Source organism: Panthera onca, chromosome C2 (genome assembly GCF_046562875.1).
Source record: "Panthera onca isolate mPanOnc1 chromosome C2, mPanOnc1 haplotype 2, whole genome shotgun sequence".
Taxonomy (NCBI): domain Eukaryota; kingdom Metazoa; phylum Chordata; class Mammalia; order Carnivora; family Felidae; genus Panthera; species Panthera onca.
The window spans coordinates 111,572,780-111,588,449 of NC_138347.1; the positions used below are offsets into that span (position 1 = coordinate 111,572,780).

At 40.7% G+C, this 15,670-nt stretch overlaps 1 protein-coding gene and 2 long non-coding RNA genes across 4 annotated transcripts; 2 read left to right on the forward strand and 1 right to left on the reverse strand.

Annotated features, from left to right (window-relative positions):
- Nucleotides 1-431: 431 nt before the first annotated feature.
- On the forward strand, nt 432-3,968 carry LOC144617373 (uncharacterized). The gene is made up of 3 exons (XR_013557774.2): nt 432-1,647; nt 2,691-2,928; nt 3,879-3,968. It is a non-coding gene; the product is annotated as an uncharacterized LOC144617373 (long non-coding RNA).
- A 394-nt stretch (nt 3,969-4,362) lies between these two features.
- On the reverse strand, nt 4,363-10,947 carry P2RY1 (purinergic receptor P2Y1). 2 transcript variants are annotated; one of them, XM_060639019.3, is made up of 3 exons: nt 10,305-10,947; nt 8,687-9,878; nt 4,363-6,606 (listed from the first exon to the last, which is right to left on the reverse strand). In XM_060639019.3, the coding sequence occupies exon 2, from the start codon at nt 9,847-9,849 to the stop codon at nt 8,725-8,727; it is 1,125 nt and encodes a 374-aa protein (XP_060495002.1). In that variant the 5' UTR covers nt 9,850-9,878; nt 10,305-10,947; the 3' UTR covers nt 4,363-6,606; nt 8,687-8,724. The 2 variants fall into 2 exon arrangements, with proteins under 2 accessions (XP_060495002.1, XP_060495001.1); XM_060639018.3 differs by having other exon boundaries at nt 8,687-10,946.
- On the forward strand, nt 6,547-8,674 carry LOC132683270 (uncharacterized). The gene is made up of 3 exons (XR_009612138.3): nt 6,547-6,633; nt 6,801-6,870; nt 7,919-8,674. It is a non-coding gene; the product is annotated as an uncharacterized LOC132683270 (long non-coding RNA).
- Nucleotides 10,948-15,670: the final 4,723 nt, after the last annotated feature.

The window sequence follows — 15,670 nt, forward strand, 5'->3', positions numbered from 1 at the left end:
CTAGAGACACAATTCCTTCTAAAGGAAGGAATTCCTTTACTCACAGGCATCTCTTCCTAAAAGCTGCTATCAACTCCTCAGTAAAATATCTCCCTTACTCATTTTCCCCATAGAGGCCACTTTTATCTTGCCACCTTTACATACTAGAGAAGGGATAGGTATTCTAGCTCCCGCTAGTTGCCCTCTTACTCATTGCTGCCATCTACCAACCTTCATATCTGACCCTGTAATCTTTTTGCCCTATAATATTCCTATCACCTAGTGACCCAGCCAATGCCCTAGCCTCACAGTTAACTTCTGTCCTCTACTATGATAGTGTTCAACTTCAGTACCCACATCCACTCCTTCCCTAGACTACGCCTTCCCCTTTGTCTTTTTCTTTTTTTTTTTTAAGTTTTATTTACTGAGAGAGAGGGCACAAGCTGGGGAGGGGCAGAGAAAGAGGGAGAGAGAGAATCCCAAGTAGGTTCTACTCTGTCAATGCAGAGCCCGATCCTGGGCTCAAACTCACAACCATGAGATCATGACCTGAGCCAAAACCAACAGTCAGATGCTTAACTGACTAAGCCACCCAGGTGCTCCTCCCCTTTGTCCTTTTGATGTCATCCATCTACTTCAATTTCCCGCATGGACATTTTCCCTTTGGCATTATCAAGCAATGTCTCTTTATAGCTTTTTCTGTCTCTGTTTTCTCCTCAAAGTACTAATTTGTTTTCCTCAATCTCTTCACCAAAACACTTTAGTGATCAGAAATAATTACTATTTTTATGACTCTAACAGACTCTTGATAGTCCTCTCTGTAACAAGTGACACAGACTTACCTCCTCACTGAAACTCTCTTCTGAGACCGATTTCCTCAGGAGGCTGTTGTGAATCTTCTAGGATTCCAGTTCTTTCTGTTCAGTATTCTCCTCTGTCATCCCAATGTCGGTAGGCCTATGGTTTACCCCCTCCCCGTAGTTATCATTTGTGAATGGACAATTTCCAAACCTCTATCTTTTGCTACAACTTTGTCCTGAACTTCGGAATGGCATTTGTAATGACATAGTGTATGTTTCTGACTGCATATCTTTTAGATATCTCCAACTTAGCAAGCACTGCAGGCTTAAATACCACCACACCACAACAGGGAGATATTACTAAACTACATTTTGCAAGGAAAGTAGTAATAATGATGGTGACTGATTTTAAAAGAAAATAAGCAAATGTGAAATCTACATGCTAAGCTATTTCAGCGAGGCAGAATTTTTTCATATACAGGATGGATACTGATTATTATAACCAGTGTCTTCAGGGATAGGCAATTCTTTCAGATTATCTGTCTCACTGAAAATGCCATTCAAGAATATCACCTCTGTGTTTTTATTTTAAGCTCTGTAGGCAACTTTTTGATCTATAATTAAATTGAACAACAGGCATATGTCTTATTGTGACTGGGATGTAACCATGGTATATTCATAAACTGGTGTTCTGGTTGGTAAATGATTCTCTTGTCAGTTTTCTTGGTGTGAGTCAGTGCTCCAGAGTTGGTGAACTCTAGGTGAACTGTTGAGATCAAGTTTCTGTATCTGCAAAACTGAAGATCAGACTTTGGACTGTGGCAACTGAAAATAGACTGAATCTGAGAGGTGAAGCCCAGCTAAAAAGGTCAGCATACTCTTCTTGTTGATATATTTTTAGCTGCACACATTTTGATTTGCATCTTTGTCCCACACAGTGTATATCACAATGCAAAACATCAAAAAAGTTGAACACTTGCTTATTACCTGACCTCAGATATTCAATGGAGAGTCCAAAAGGAAATATATGCTCTCAAGTCCACAACAAGAAATTCTAGGAGACCCACAAAGTCTCCACGGCATGAAAGAACATAACAGAAATAAAAATAGTAATAGAAACAAACAACAGCAACAAAACAGCATATGGGGTGGCAAAGTCCTTAGCAGCCTCAAGAATGATATACCTGACATTTACTGAGGGTATATTGTGAAGTGCCTTGCATTTTTTTATTTCATGTAATTCTCCCAACATCTTTGAGCTGCCATTTTATGCCCAATTTATAATTGAACACAAAGTCGGAAGAGGTAAGCAACTGTCCAAGGTACACAAGTAATAAGTGGTAGAATTTGGTTCAAACCTAAGACATTTTGAGTGCAAAGCTGCTACTCTTGAACATAGTGGACATTTACTGTTTTACTGTTAACTTTTCATACCAATGAGACTGGTATGAAGAGCTAAGCTTCAAAGTTTACATACATCTGTTTCAATTATAGTATCTATGCTACAAATAGCTCTCCCTGCTGACGTAAGCTTAGATGTAAAATGTAAGCTGAATGCTGTTTCTTTGGGAGTTCCAAATGTGATCTTAAGAAGTATTGTAAAAAGCGGACACATATAACAAAATTAACAACCAAGTCCCTCTTTATTTAAAAGTCATTTTGAAAAAAAAAAAAATCTCTCATACCCTATTCTTGTAACCCCATACCTATACTGAGTAGTGTAGTTTATGTTTTTTGACTAGGTCCTCAGAGAAATCAAATGACCTCTAAGAAATCAAATGCCCACTGTGACCCGAGACACAAGTACATACAAATAACATGTTACTTGTATCAATATAGCATGTGTTTCTGAAATGAAAATCACAAAGCCTTACTGAGTAATGGAGTCTGGCCTGTTTTGTTTTGTTAAAGAGAGCTCATCATCACCCACTAACGGGTCAAAATCTATAGTTTGAAGAGTCCTGCAATGTGGAAGGAATGTGCAAGCAGGAGTGAGAATCCTGAGTTCCTTGTTGCTCCACTTTTGAATGGAAACCTGTACTCTCACCATCAAACCAAGGTGATAGGATTAAATCAGATCATCTCCACGGCCTCTGTTTCAGTGGATTGAGGATTTCCCACCTTGATACTGGTGATTTTTCCTCATCAGGTAATCCGGAAAAGCAGTGCATGTTTCCTCTGTGTGCAGTACTGACTGGCCCCACATGCCTCCTGTGGTCCTACGCCTTTATCCAGGTCTATTTTTAAGGGGCTGCAATACTGTCAGCTGCTCAGCCCCAGGGCCTGACTGCATCCACGGATCTGTCCCAGCAACTATGCTAGTTGAAGATGTCAGTCCCCAGGGTCCACCCCAAAGCAGCATAACCTTATAGGGTTAAAGCAAGTAAGCATGGGAGTAACATCGGTATGGATGTGTAGTGACATCTGTTGTATCTTTCATGCCTCATCCCATCAGACTTCTAAACCATAACAGATCTACTTTGAATTTTTTTTTTACATTTGGAACTGGGAACTCTGACCATATCTGGGGGCAAAATTCTCAGCATTCTGAAAAGAGCATAAACTTTTGGCTTATTAAAATAAAAGAATTTAAAAGCAGGAGTATTGGGGCGCCTGGGTGGCTCAGTCGGTTAAGCATCCGACTTCGGCTCAGGTCACGATCTTGCGGTCCTTGAGTTTGAGCCCTGCGTCGGGCTCTGGGCTGATGGCTCAGAGCCTGGAGCCTGCTTCCGATTCTGTGTCTCCCTCTCTCTCTGCCCCTCCCCCGTTCATGCTCTGTCTCTCTCTATCTCAAAAATAAATAAACTTAAAATAAATAAATAAAAGGAGGAGTATTTACTTACAGGGAATGAAGGTTCTCTGTCTGACTCTAATCCCAACGTGACTTTGAAAATCAAAACATTCTCACAGCTTCGTGGTAAATTCTTAAATCAGAAAAATATGACTTTCTGTATTATTTCTGTGTATGCACTAAATAAACATACATACCCACAAAACTCTACCTAGCTGATTTTAGTAAGGGAAGATTCTAGTATAGCTAATTAAGGAGTTAAAACTGTACCTTAAAGCTGCAAGTAATTTACACTTTACTACCCACAGGATTCTGTGACGGGGCACCTGTCTTAGCAGACGACCAGAAAACTCAACACAGGACCATTGTGCACTTACCTTCTCTGCCAAGGAAAAAAAAAGGTAACGGTTTAAGCATACTTCCCTTCCACTCTACACTTCATCACTATACAAGACTCGACATATATTTTAATAAAATTGAAAGATGCAGGCAATATAGGCTAATGGATAAGCAGAAACCACAAAGAATTATTAGTATTATCACTTCCATGGATTAAAAATTAAAGGAGAAAAGATTATAGCTAACATTTAAAACTAGTATGAAGATAGGTATTTATTCTGTATTTTTCCTCAACATAAATAATCTTATAAATTAGCCTATACCAGAATTCTTTAACATTTCCCTAGGCCACAGCTTAAGAAATACATACTGTGTCAGTCAGCATAGTGTATGTCAAAGTTTGGTGAAACTTAGGAGTTTTAACACTATAATAATAACATGAAAGCCATCCAATCACATTTCATAGTTTTATTGAGACTTTCAGTTTTAATTGTCTATAGTAGGTTCAATTCTGTTGATGGTGATCATATCAAAGCTTTCCTATTATAAATAGCAGATACAAAGTTACTGCATGCCTTAGAACACATATACAAACACAATATTGTACACTCATGCATGCAAAATTATAGGAAATATACATTCCTTTTATTAAAAACACAATTACATACAGTTAGTCTGGAATTTGTTAAGCTACCATTGATTTAGATAAACCTGAGAAGGCTCAAAATGTCAAGTAACACTGTTTCCATACTGCTCATTCAATGAAACTACTAATCACAAAGAAATCTAGTCCAACTATGTTAAAATCACAGATAATATAAAAATAAACATTTTTGCAAAAACACAAAAACATACTAGAATTCAAAGTCACAAATTTTGATATGTAACATATATTCCCCTTCATATTAATTTGTAATGATGTGTATGATACAATGTACAACATAAAAAATTGTAACAATTCAGCAGCCAAATCATACACAGTTATCACTATAAAACTTGAAATTCAAGTTACCAACTGAACACCTAAAACATTAAATAGCAGTCTTGAACTTGGTGGTAGTGTGTTACTTAGAAACTCCATCTCAAAGTAATTAAGAGTACACGATTACAACACAAAAATGTAAGCAGAACTGAGGACAGTAACTGATTGCACCAGCTGCCTTTTTCTCTCCCGATTTCCCTAGGTTTTCCTTAAATTCTGATAATCTGTAATGCCCATTCCTCCAGACTTCTAAAATGTAAGATCTACTTTGAATTTAGCACAAGGTTTTGCATTAGAAATGGAAGCTTCAACCATATTTGGGGGCACAATTCTAAATGTTCTTTAAAGACAATAGAAACTTGACTATGTCATATAAAATATAGACAGTAAGTCTTAGTCTGGCAAAGATATTTTGTATTTGCTATTGAGCTTATGAGAGTTTGACACCCAATTATGTATATATATAGAACCCTAAATAAAAAGGTAAACATGCAAAAGCATTTCTAGAGAAAATTAACCACTTTGATCATAAAACATTCATATTTTAGATCAAAATCTTAAGACTTGAACATTTCAAGATACTGATATTTGAAAAGCATACTATACAGTAATTCATTTTATCTATGCAACACATAATGTAAAATACACGAGTGTGACCTATTATACATCATAATAAATATAATCTTACATCAGCATATTTGATCTTGCAAAAAAGTTTTTCAATCTGTACAACTGAAGGACTGTGAGCTCCATCCATAAATACTATGTTAGTTACACTGTGCCCAGCTAAGTTAAAGCTTTAGTAGATTCCTAACTACTTACATATCTTTATTTTCACTAGTCCAATTCCAGCTGCTCTGAGCACGGACATCTCTTGTATCCAAAGGCAGTTTACTGTACTGTTTGGAGTCGATTGAGAAAACTTATGGGTCATAGGTCCACATCATGATTGGTGAACTTTGTGAGAATTTTTAGCCAAGGACTGGAATCAAAGGGTCCTGGAAAATACAGTAGCAGATTTCATGCACCTCTGGCTGGCTGTAGTTTTCAGGCTTTACCACATCCCCTGAGGTTCCAACAGATGGATATCATCCAACTTTTTTAATCCATGGAGAATGGTATTGAATGGGTCAAGAGTTCCACAGTTGGCTGAGTGGTGAGGTCATGTTTTTAATTCTGAAACCTACCCTTTGCTGTATCTCTTCTTGGTCTGTCTTTTTATCATTTTAATCCAAGTGTACGGTGATGTTTAAAGAGTCAAAGATGCCAACTGGTAAGCCATAAACTACCTTCAACTTGGCATTAAAATAGTTCTGTAGTGTGAAATTTAGTTTGATAATTTTGGCAGTGCTTTCATCCAAACGCCAATAGATTTCTGCCTTTACCATTAAAATACCTGCTTACCTCATCACGTTATCAGATCTCTAGCCAATAGTCTTGACCCTCTGTATGTTTTTACCATTAGGACAGATTCTTCCCAGAGACCTCTTTGGGCCTAGAAGGGGTTGGGCAAGATCGTTCTTGTTACTATTTGGCATGTATTCACAAGCTATCATTGTCCACTGTGTGATGTATGAAGAAGAAACACTAGAAAAAACATGCCAAGAAGTAAAAGGGCTTTTCCAGGCACTGGCCACCTCACTGGATCCACACTCCTCTCTGGGAGCTGAAACAATGTGTGAAACATGTATTCAACCATGCTGGCATCCCAAGACCTGAAAGAAAGAAAACTAAAGTGAATGGTGAGGAAATACTATACAAATGCATACCTTTAGCTTGTGAGTTCAAGACTGATAAGGGGTTTGAAATTTCCATCTTGGTCAGTGTAGTGATATTAATCTTGTGGCACTGATCATGATGCTTAGCAGGGATAATACAATAATGATCTATTTTATACCTTTTCTTTTAGTGAATGCTTTGGAGAATCCTAACCAAGAGAACCTTGACTAACTTCCTTCCTCAAAATTGGGGCAGTGGAGGTAGGACATCTACCTGGTTTCTTTTTGATACGGCTTTTGTAATTCTGTGCATTAACCTAAACATATATTAAGGAAAAAAAAAAAGCACTTTTTAGTAAGGCTTAACACTGCTTTTCTTCATTGATGTTAGTGGCCCGAGACTGGATAAACTGAAGCAAGTCTCTGAATGTCTCACAAATGCACAGGCCACTCGGGCACTACAACAACTGAAATCAAGCCCCCATTGTCCCGTCCCTACATCTCACAGCTTCTTGCCTGAAGACAGCCTCCAAATTGCTTTACTTACCAAATGCTTTCAAACAAGTTATTTCACCAACAGTTGCAAGCTATCAGATTGGATTTCATTGAGGCTAATTTTGACAGAACTTCTGTTGATGCTAGATTTGTTACGAGTTAGAAATTGTGTTCCCTCACCTTAACTATTCTCCATCATACAAAATTTGACCTGATTCAGTGGCTAGAAATGCAATATTCACTATTCATTTAAATTCAATATTCATTGAAAACTTATTAAAATTACTGAAGCTTTCATTTGTGCCTGGCAGAGGAAATAAAATAAACGACCAGTAATCTTCTCTTAAACTATTAGCCTGATGTGTAGTTTTCAGAACTTTTCAGTGGTATGGTACCTTAGGTAGCCCATAGATAGAATTCTCTGTATTTTTCCCTTTCCCCTATAGTTGCAGTTTTTTTTTCCCTTTAAATATGAAGATGTAAGATCCATTAAATAATTACAGCTTTTCATTCTATCAACATAAATTGTACAAAGTCTACTGCCTTTTTTTGCAAATCACATTTTCCCATTATTTTTAAGAGGCAAAAAAAGAGCTTTACACCATTTAACGTCCTTATTTTAAAATAGTCTCCTCTAAAAAAAAGAAAAAAAAGTTGTCTTTTCCTCACTCCCTCATTTGAGACTATGTTTACAACCTTGCATTGTGAATAACTGTCAACCATCTCCAACTGATAATATCATCATCGTCTTGTTCAACATTCCTCAACCTTGGTCTGTAATTTATCTGTGATTTTTTTTACATTGTTTTTACAGCTATGAGTGAGCATTTGTACTGGAACCCAAACTCCTAAGGCATTGCACAACAGTAGTACAAATAAATGTTCTTTATCACAGGAAGTCTAAGAGGTCAGTGTTTACACGGAACGTACATGAACTTTGATTGTTCCCAAAGCAATTTACCTGTAAGGTAATTTATGCAGGCTTCTAACACCAAACATTTAACACCTAACAGTGAGCAGTTTTCTACAAGTAAATGGGAAATAATCACTTTTTAGGTTTTTAAAAGAAGTGACTTTGCTATTCAATTCTCCAAAGAAACCCAGCCAGCCACCACCTATGTTTAGAGGACCAAAGGGACACCCAGCTGAGATCTCTTCATCTGATATTCAATGCTAAACTCAATTCATTTTTGCTCTACTGTGTTAACTTTGAGAATGTCGAGTTTCCTTTCGTTCCCACCATGGATCACTGACAACTCAGTTTCAAGTGATCAGTTCTCTTAGAGAAATTATTAATATCAAAATAGGGCTAGTACTCAGTGCATTTAAGCAGAACGGCTTGTAAATTCTAAGGGCAGATGAGAAAGTAAATGTTTAACTAGGATAGTATAATTTTATTTTACATACTTTTAGTTAGAAACGGAGGCCTTGAAAGTGAACCCCCAACATGCTAAGTGTGGGGGTGGGTGTTTCTCTTGTTTTTCTTGGTTTTTTAACTTCCTAGTCTCTTGGACTGATTTTTCTCTCAACTTACTAGACACTTAAAGGGGAAGAAAGCATTTGGCTGTATTAAGCATCCTACCATGTTACAAAAGTGGGTTTTCGGTGATTCTTGTATCTTCACAAGCTTGTATCTCCATTCTGTTTGAACTCAGATAAAATATTGAGGGTCATGTCTTCACTCTTGGATTGCAAGTTGGCCTCACTTCTTCTGGAAGCCTTCCTGGTGGCCCGGGACAGTCTCCTTCTGAAAGTATCTCCTGCCAAGAAATAGAGAATGGGGTCCACACAACTGTTGAGACTTGCTAGACCTCGTGTCACCTGGTAAGTGGCATAAACCCTGTCATTGAAAGCACACATTTCTGGTGTCTGAAAATCCAGCCGGGCCCGCAAATTCATTGTTTTCATCACATGGAAAGGGATGTAAGAGACAGCGAAAACAGTCAGTACAATAATCACCAAGTAAATGGATTTCCTCCTCAGGGGCGAGTTGTCCAGGTCGTTGTAGATCAGAGCTCTCACAATCAATCCGTAACAGCCCAGAATTAGCACCAAGGGGACACAGAACATGGCCACGGTCGTGCACATGCTGTAGATAAAATAACTTCGCAGGTACTCGTCTGAGGTGGTGTCGTAGCAGGTGATGGTTTTGTTTTTCCGGACCTGGGTACCCGAGTAGAAGAGGATGGGCGAGATCCCCACCACCACGATGAGCCACACCAGCACGCTGATGTAGACCGCGTTCTTCTTCTTGAGCCTGCCCAGAGACTTGAGGGGGTACACCACGCCGCTGTACCGGTGCGCGCTGATGCAGGTTAGGAACAAGATGCTGCCGTAGAGGTTCACATGGAAGATGAACCTCTGCAGCTTACACATGGCGTCCCCAAAGATCCAGTCTGTCTTGTTGAAGTAGTAGAAGATGAGCGCGGGCAGCGTCAGAACGTACAAGAAGTCGGCCAGGGCCAAGTTGAACATGTACACGGAGATGCCGCTCCACGGCTTCATGTGGAAGACGAACATCCAGATGGCCACGCTGTTGCCCAGGAAGCCGATTATGAACACCAAGATGTAGACAGCCGGCAGGTAGTAGAACTGGAAGCCCGTCTTGGTCAGGGAACAGGCGAAGGAGGCTGCCGCCACCGCAGCCGTGGAGGCTGCCGTGCTGTTCCCCCAGGGCCAGCCCGGGCCAGCCAGGAAGGTAGCGTCCGTCCCGTTGGGGACAGCCGGCCACGGCCCCTCGGTCATTCTCTCTTCCCAGACTCACGCGGCGGCTCCTAGGGGCAAGCAGCGGTGAGAGGGCGGCCAAGGGCGCACAGAGCATCGGAACAGCGCGTGAGCTGAAGGCAGCGGGTGCGCGGGATCCCCACCGGAGGGGGCACACGCGGGCTCGCCCACGCCGGCTCCGGCCCTGCGGGCCATGAAATCCACCCTGCCGCCGAGACCAAGCTGGGCTGGCAGCCGGGCCACCAACTTCCCCGCCTGGCCACCGTGCTGAGGTTATGCAATAGGGCGCACGGGGCACCGACAACTTTCCGACTGAGCTTTCCCGAGGGGCCGCGAGTCCGCACCGGAGAGCTCAGAGCGCGTGTGCCCGAGGTCGAGCCAAACTCGCAGTGCCGCACTCAGTAGGGGACAAAGGCACTCCCCAGCTTGCTGTCCCCAAAGATCAAGTTGGGTTGGGCATCTTCTTTTCTCCCTACCTTGCGATCAAGCAGCTCATTTCAGGGCCCTGCGCCGTTTCCTGCACGGCCCCCAGCGCTCAGCCTCTGGGGGCCATCGGAGCGCGCGCGTCACCGCACACCCGTGCGCTTCTGTGTTGTGTTCAGCCTCCGTGCAGCTCGCGGCCCCTCCTCAAGGCCCCGCTCGGGTGAGTGCAGGGGGCAGGCGGGCTCCCTGCGAGGGTGGGCGGAGTTTGGGCACCCGGGTGAGACCGCTCCCGGGAGGCTAGGGGCGTGCCTGGCGGAGCCAGACCCGTGGTTAGCCAGCGCTTTCCCGGGCGTCCGCCTGGAGTCAGAAGAGGCTTCTGTGGAGATCTTCACCGTGACCGAGCGACCGCGCTCAGCCTCTCCCCCTCGGCAGCTACCAGAGGCGGCGAGGGGGCGCACGGTCCGACTGGCTGCTGGGGAGCGATTGGCCCGGGAGTGCTCCCTCGCTCTTCCGCCAGCTATCCGGCAAAGTGAAGTTGCTGACACACAGGAAACCCTTCTGACTGCTCGCAGCCTTTGCGTACAGCCCAAGACAGAAGTCTCTAGAGCCCCGAAGAACCACGCCAGGTGTCTGCAGGTTCCTAGCAGCTGGGAACGCCCTGCTGTGGTAGTGCTCCTCTCCTCAAAGAGACTAGATTCCAGGCACTTGCTGGAACCTGCTACTCCGAGAGAGTGAGAGCTTTAGAAGGAGGGAGGGTTGGGAGGGGGGCAGGGAGAGTCTTTCTGTCCTTCTAGTCTGCTTCTTAGCGTCTATTTCAATATTTTTAAATTAACCCAGTTGGAATCAACTGAGGTTATTGGTAACAATTTCTAAAAGGGCCCTATAAGCAGAGTATCAGTATTTCATATTGTTTCGCACTATTTACCTTGATTCCTACCACCGACGGGCAACAGCAGCTCCCCAAATCCTCTCCCCGTCCAGTACTTTTAAAGATCAGAGGCAGTGCTTTATTTTAGAAATAAATATGTTAAGTACAGCTTTATAGAGATAGAGGTAAAGGTCCATTACAACTCCCAAGTAATTAAGGTATGATTTGGGGGTTTTATGACCAATCCTATTCCTTTAGGTTAAAGTGATTAGTCACAATGAGCCCTTGTAAATACCTTGGCAATGTAGGTTGGGACTTCCTTAAGTATCACACCTCTTGAAAAACTCGTTTTCATGGCTTGAGTGTATCAAAGTTTTAAACAGCGCACTTCCAAATTGTATTTAAGTGTAACTGGAAAATGAATTACTAATGTTTCAAGCATATGTTTAAAGGGGCTCACACAGGAATCTAGCACTTCTTAGCCATTTACTAATTAGAGGAAAAAGAAAATCTAAGAAGAAAAGATCTATAAAATATATACCATAAAGATCTCTTTCTGGTCCCAGATGTTACATGATAGTGTTGTCTTAAAAAATACCCAAAGGAAAACCACTAGCCCCTGGCTCTGATACCACAAAGGGAAATTCGCTCCCTCCCCCGCCCCCCCCCCCTCAAGACTCAGAGGGGCCTTTCTGAGTATGTGTTCCTCCAAAGGACCATCAGGTTTTTTGAGTTGAACAGCATGAAAATAAATGATAAAACTAGAGTAAATAACTCGAGGGGCATGAATGTTGTTTTGAAAACAGTCTTAATTGAAAGGAATGTTTCAGGCCTCAGTTTTCTCATCTATAAAATCAGGGGGGTCAATTTGTCTTTTAGTTTTTTACTCCCGTCTCCAAATTATACGATTCTATAATTCTGAGGCTTAACATCAAACATTTTCTTCCTAGTTTGATTAGGATGGCATTAACTGGGATGATATTCTATTAAGAGAGAAGCAAAGAAAAACCATTAAGAATTCCATTGGTACTCAATAGATCCGAACTCCTTTGCATTTTTAATTTCAACATAAGCAGTATGTAACCTCACTTAAAGTTTGTGTCAAATGCGTTAAGCTCATAATGTGTTTTGAAATGTACAGTTAGTCCAAATACCATTAAATACTGGACTAGGATTTTGGAGGAGAGTTGTCCTAAGTGCACCACAGACTTTTTAAAAATTACATACAAAATGTAAATGTTGTCAATACTGCATTTGCATTCAGCATATCTAACTACATGTTTATATTTGTTATATTTTAATTCAGAACTAGTAGGAATAATTTATATGTATTCGAATTATATGTTAACGCATGAAACTTGATTTAATGAAGGAAAATAATGCCTCTAAAACCCAAGAACATGTTAATATTTATTGATTCTTTACCACCAATTATGAATGCCTTAAATATATGGAGCATATTCTTTTCATACCTTTAAGTGGCTTGCCTCAAACATTTGGTATAAATTTATGTTGTATTTGATTAGTGCAAATACCTGACTTCAGGGGATTTACAGTGTAGTTGGAAATGCAAAGTACATAGCCATATAATAACATAATAGCAATAATATCTATTTCTTATGTAGTCAGTACTATGCATACATACCTGAAAAGAATTATCTTGAACTTCAATTCTTAACATTTTTCTGTGATAGACAATTGTGTACCTATTTTTCAAATGGTGAAACAAAGGCAGAAAGGTTAAGTAACTCATCCATAGTCACACAGTAGAAACTGTGATTTAAACTAAGCTATCCTTCACCAAAGCCCATACATTTGACCACTGTTCTGTGATGAAATACCCACAAGTACAGGGCAGTGAAGGAACAAAGAGTTATTCCCAGAAGCCTTATAAGATAGAAAACTAATAGTCCAAGAGTGTTTCAGAAGCTTCTCAAGTGTTCTACATCTTTACTTAGGCTTTTAAAAAACAGCCAACAGTTTATGTACAAAACAAGAAGGACAGACATTTATGGAGAAGCCAGATCTGTTGAGCCTTGGACTCAAACTAAAAGGCTGCCCTTTTTGTGTTTACAAAGAGTGTCATAACTATCATTGAGGAATCTCTTCTCTTTCTTAAAGTCATAGATCATCACACAATCATTGAGGATGGAAAGATCATTGAAAAGATTGTAATTGAAGGCTATAAGCATCAGAAACCTCTAAGCACAAAAGATAAGATCTCCCAACTTTCAAGTTGAAGCTGAGAAATATGAGATTTTATTAAACAGTACTACAAAAGATTTTACAAATAAGAGCCAATGAGACCCTGATTTAGGAGATAAGATAATCCTCTAAGAGATTCTTCTAAGTATAGTAACTAAGATGTGATCACTTTTTAAAATATTTTTGAGAGCATGCATGAGAGCAGGAGGAGGGGGAAGTGAGAATCCCAAGCAGGCTCTGAATGGTCAGTGCAGAGCCCTATATGGGGCTCAAACTCACAAACCCTGAGATCATGACCTGAGGGCAAATTAAGAGTCAGAAGCTTAACTGACCGAGCCATCCACATGCCTCTGAGATATACCTTAGGAAAGACCTTTTTGTTCCCCAAGAAGAGAGCAGAAAGAAATAGAAGGACAAAGTCTAAGGCATTCACTGTTGAGATCTTCCAGTGAAGCAGGAGGGGGCAATGGTGGAGTAGAAGTGGAAAAAGAACAAACTGAGAGAGAATGAAAGGCTTGTACTGTGTTGGGGAGGGCCCAGCTTCTTTTGTCAATTATGTGCTTCTGAGTAGGGTTCCTGAAATATATTTCATTTAAAAAAATCACAGCAAGAGTGTAGGACACAGAACAGAAGGCATCCAGTTTGTTCCATGGTTGGCATGAGAAGAGGAGAGAACAAGAGACCAGAGAGACCTAACCAAAGACAGAGGAAGACAGAGGTGCAGGAGGGGAAATTCTAGATGTGTGGGTGGGGGTGGGGAGAATTGAAAGCAAAGTACATGCACTGAACTGGGTGGAGACCTTTGAAAATCTCGGAGAGCATTGCTTTTCAATTATTTAGGTTTACACGGGCGTGGATAAAGCGGTCTGGAAGGTGGAGAGAGGCCATAGCCTACCTGATCTGTGGTCAGAGTAATGTCCCTATTGAATGTCTGCCATTTGGTAGATGACACTGAGCCAGGTTTTTCCACCTCGGTCCTACCACTTGCAGGAACCTACAAAATAACAGCCCCCCTGAGTCTTGGGTCCTTCGGAAAATATTTTGCTCCCAGAAGTTAGGAGTATTCAAGGGAACTCTTCTGATATTCACTTCTTTAATGTTTGTGTCCCTTATCCCCATCCATGTGAAGCCCTAGGCCCAAGTTCTGTTTAATATTTTTTAAAACAATTTTCACTTAATCCAGAATAAAAGACTCCTGTCTTGGCTTGTAGCCTCAGCCTTTCTCTAATTACCCTTCTTGACAATTATTCCCTTTGCTCTTTTTGTCTCTGGCCTCTCTGGTTTCATAAGGGCATGTCCATAAAGCCTGCAGGTATGCCAATATCTTTAGAGCCACTTACCCATATCTGAAATCTTACAACATGATGGACCAATGGAGGGTTTCTATGGTAGTGCAAAAGATAAGAATGGGACGATATTTGGAAGTTAATTATTACTATATCCATCATAAATTTTTGACTTCTGGTATGTCCATACTTTGAGTATATAAGCTAAATTCTAAACAAGTGAATGAAAATCATGTGTACAAGTCAAGAAATACCCATTTTTCTCATGTTAAGTCACATCTTCCATTGGCTCACTTCTGGGATATTGATCTGTTATGTCTGGGGTGTTACACATTTTTCAAGATTAAAGTTAATAACAGTCGTTGTCACTTATATTTCAGATTTTGGAATATGGAATTCTGCAAAGTCTGTAAGTTTTCACCAGTCATGGCCAAAAGTGTGAACCAATGTTAAGTAGATGAGCATTGTATCCTCTTTAATAATCTCTTAGTTTAGATTCCTGTAGAAAGGCTGGCAGGCTGAGCTAAGCCCAGAGAATGATCTTACAACAAGCCAAACTTTGGATACTTTTCTGCAAAGTTATCTGGGTGGCCACAGAAAGCAGCCAATGAGTCAACATAGTAAGGTGAAATAGACCCATCCTCTGTAACAATAAAATGGAATAAAATAAAAGCCAATACAGAAACAGTTATTGTAGCTGACAACCAAAAAAGACTAGCTAAAGCTTCCGGTGGGGTAATAGTTACTTCTTGATCAAGTCTTGTATTTTCAATGACAGGGTTTAGCAGAACCTTGAAATCTTAGTTTTGATTTTCATTTTTCAGTTTTAGTTCTAGACACCTGATGCTGCACTTAACATTTATCTTGGAGACTGCATCATCGTTCTAGTAACCAGATAAATAAAATACCATCTTAGCTCATTGGCAACATTTACTGTGAGTCTCTTAGCACATTTGCTCAAACTTGAATGTGCATACAGGCCACTTGGGGGATCTTATAAAATACAATTTTAGGTGTGGGGTGGAGCCGAGGATTGCTTTTCTAACAAGTTCCTTTGAAG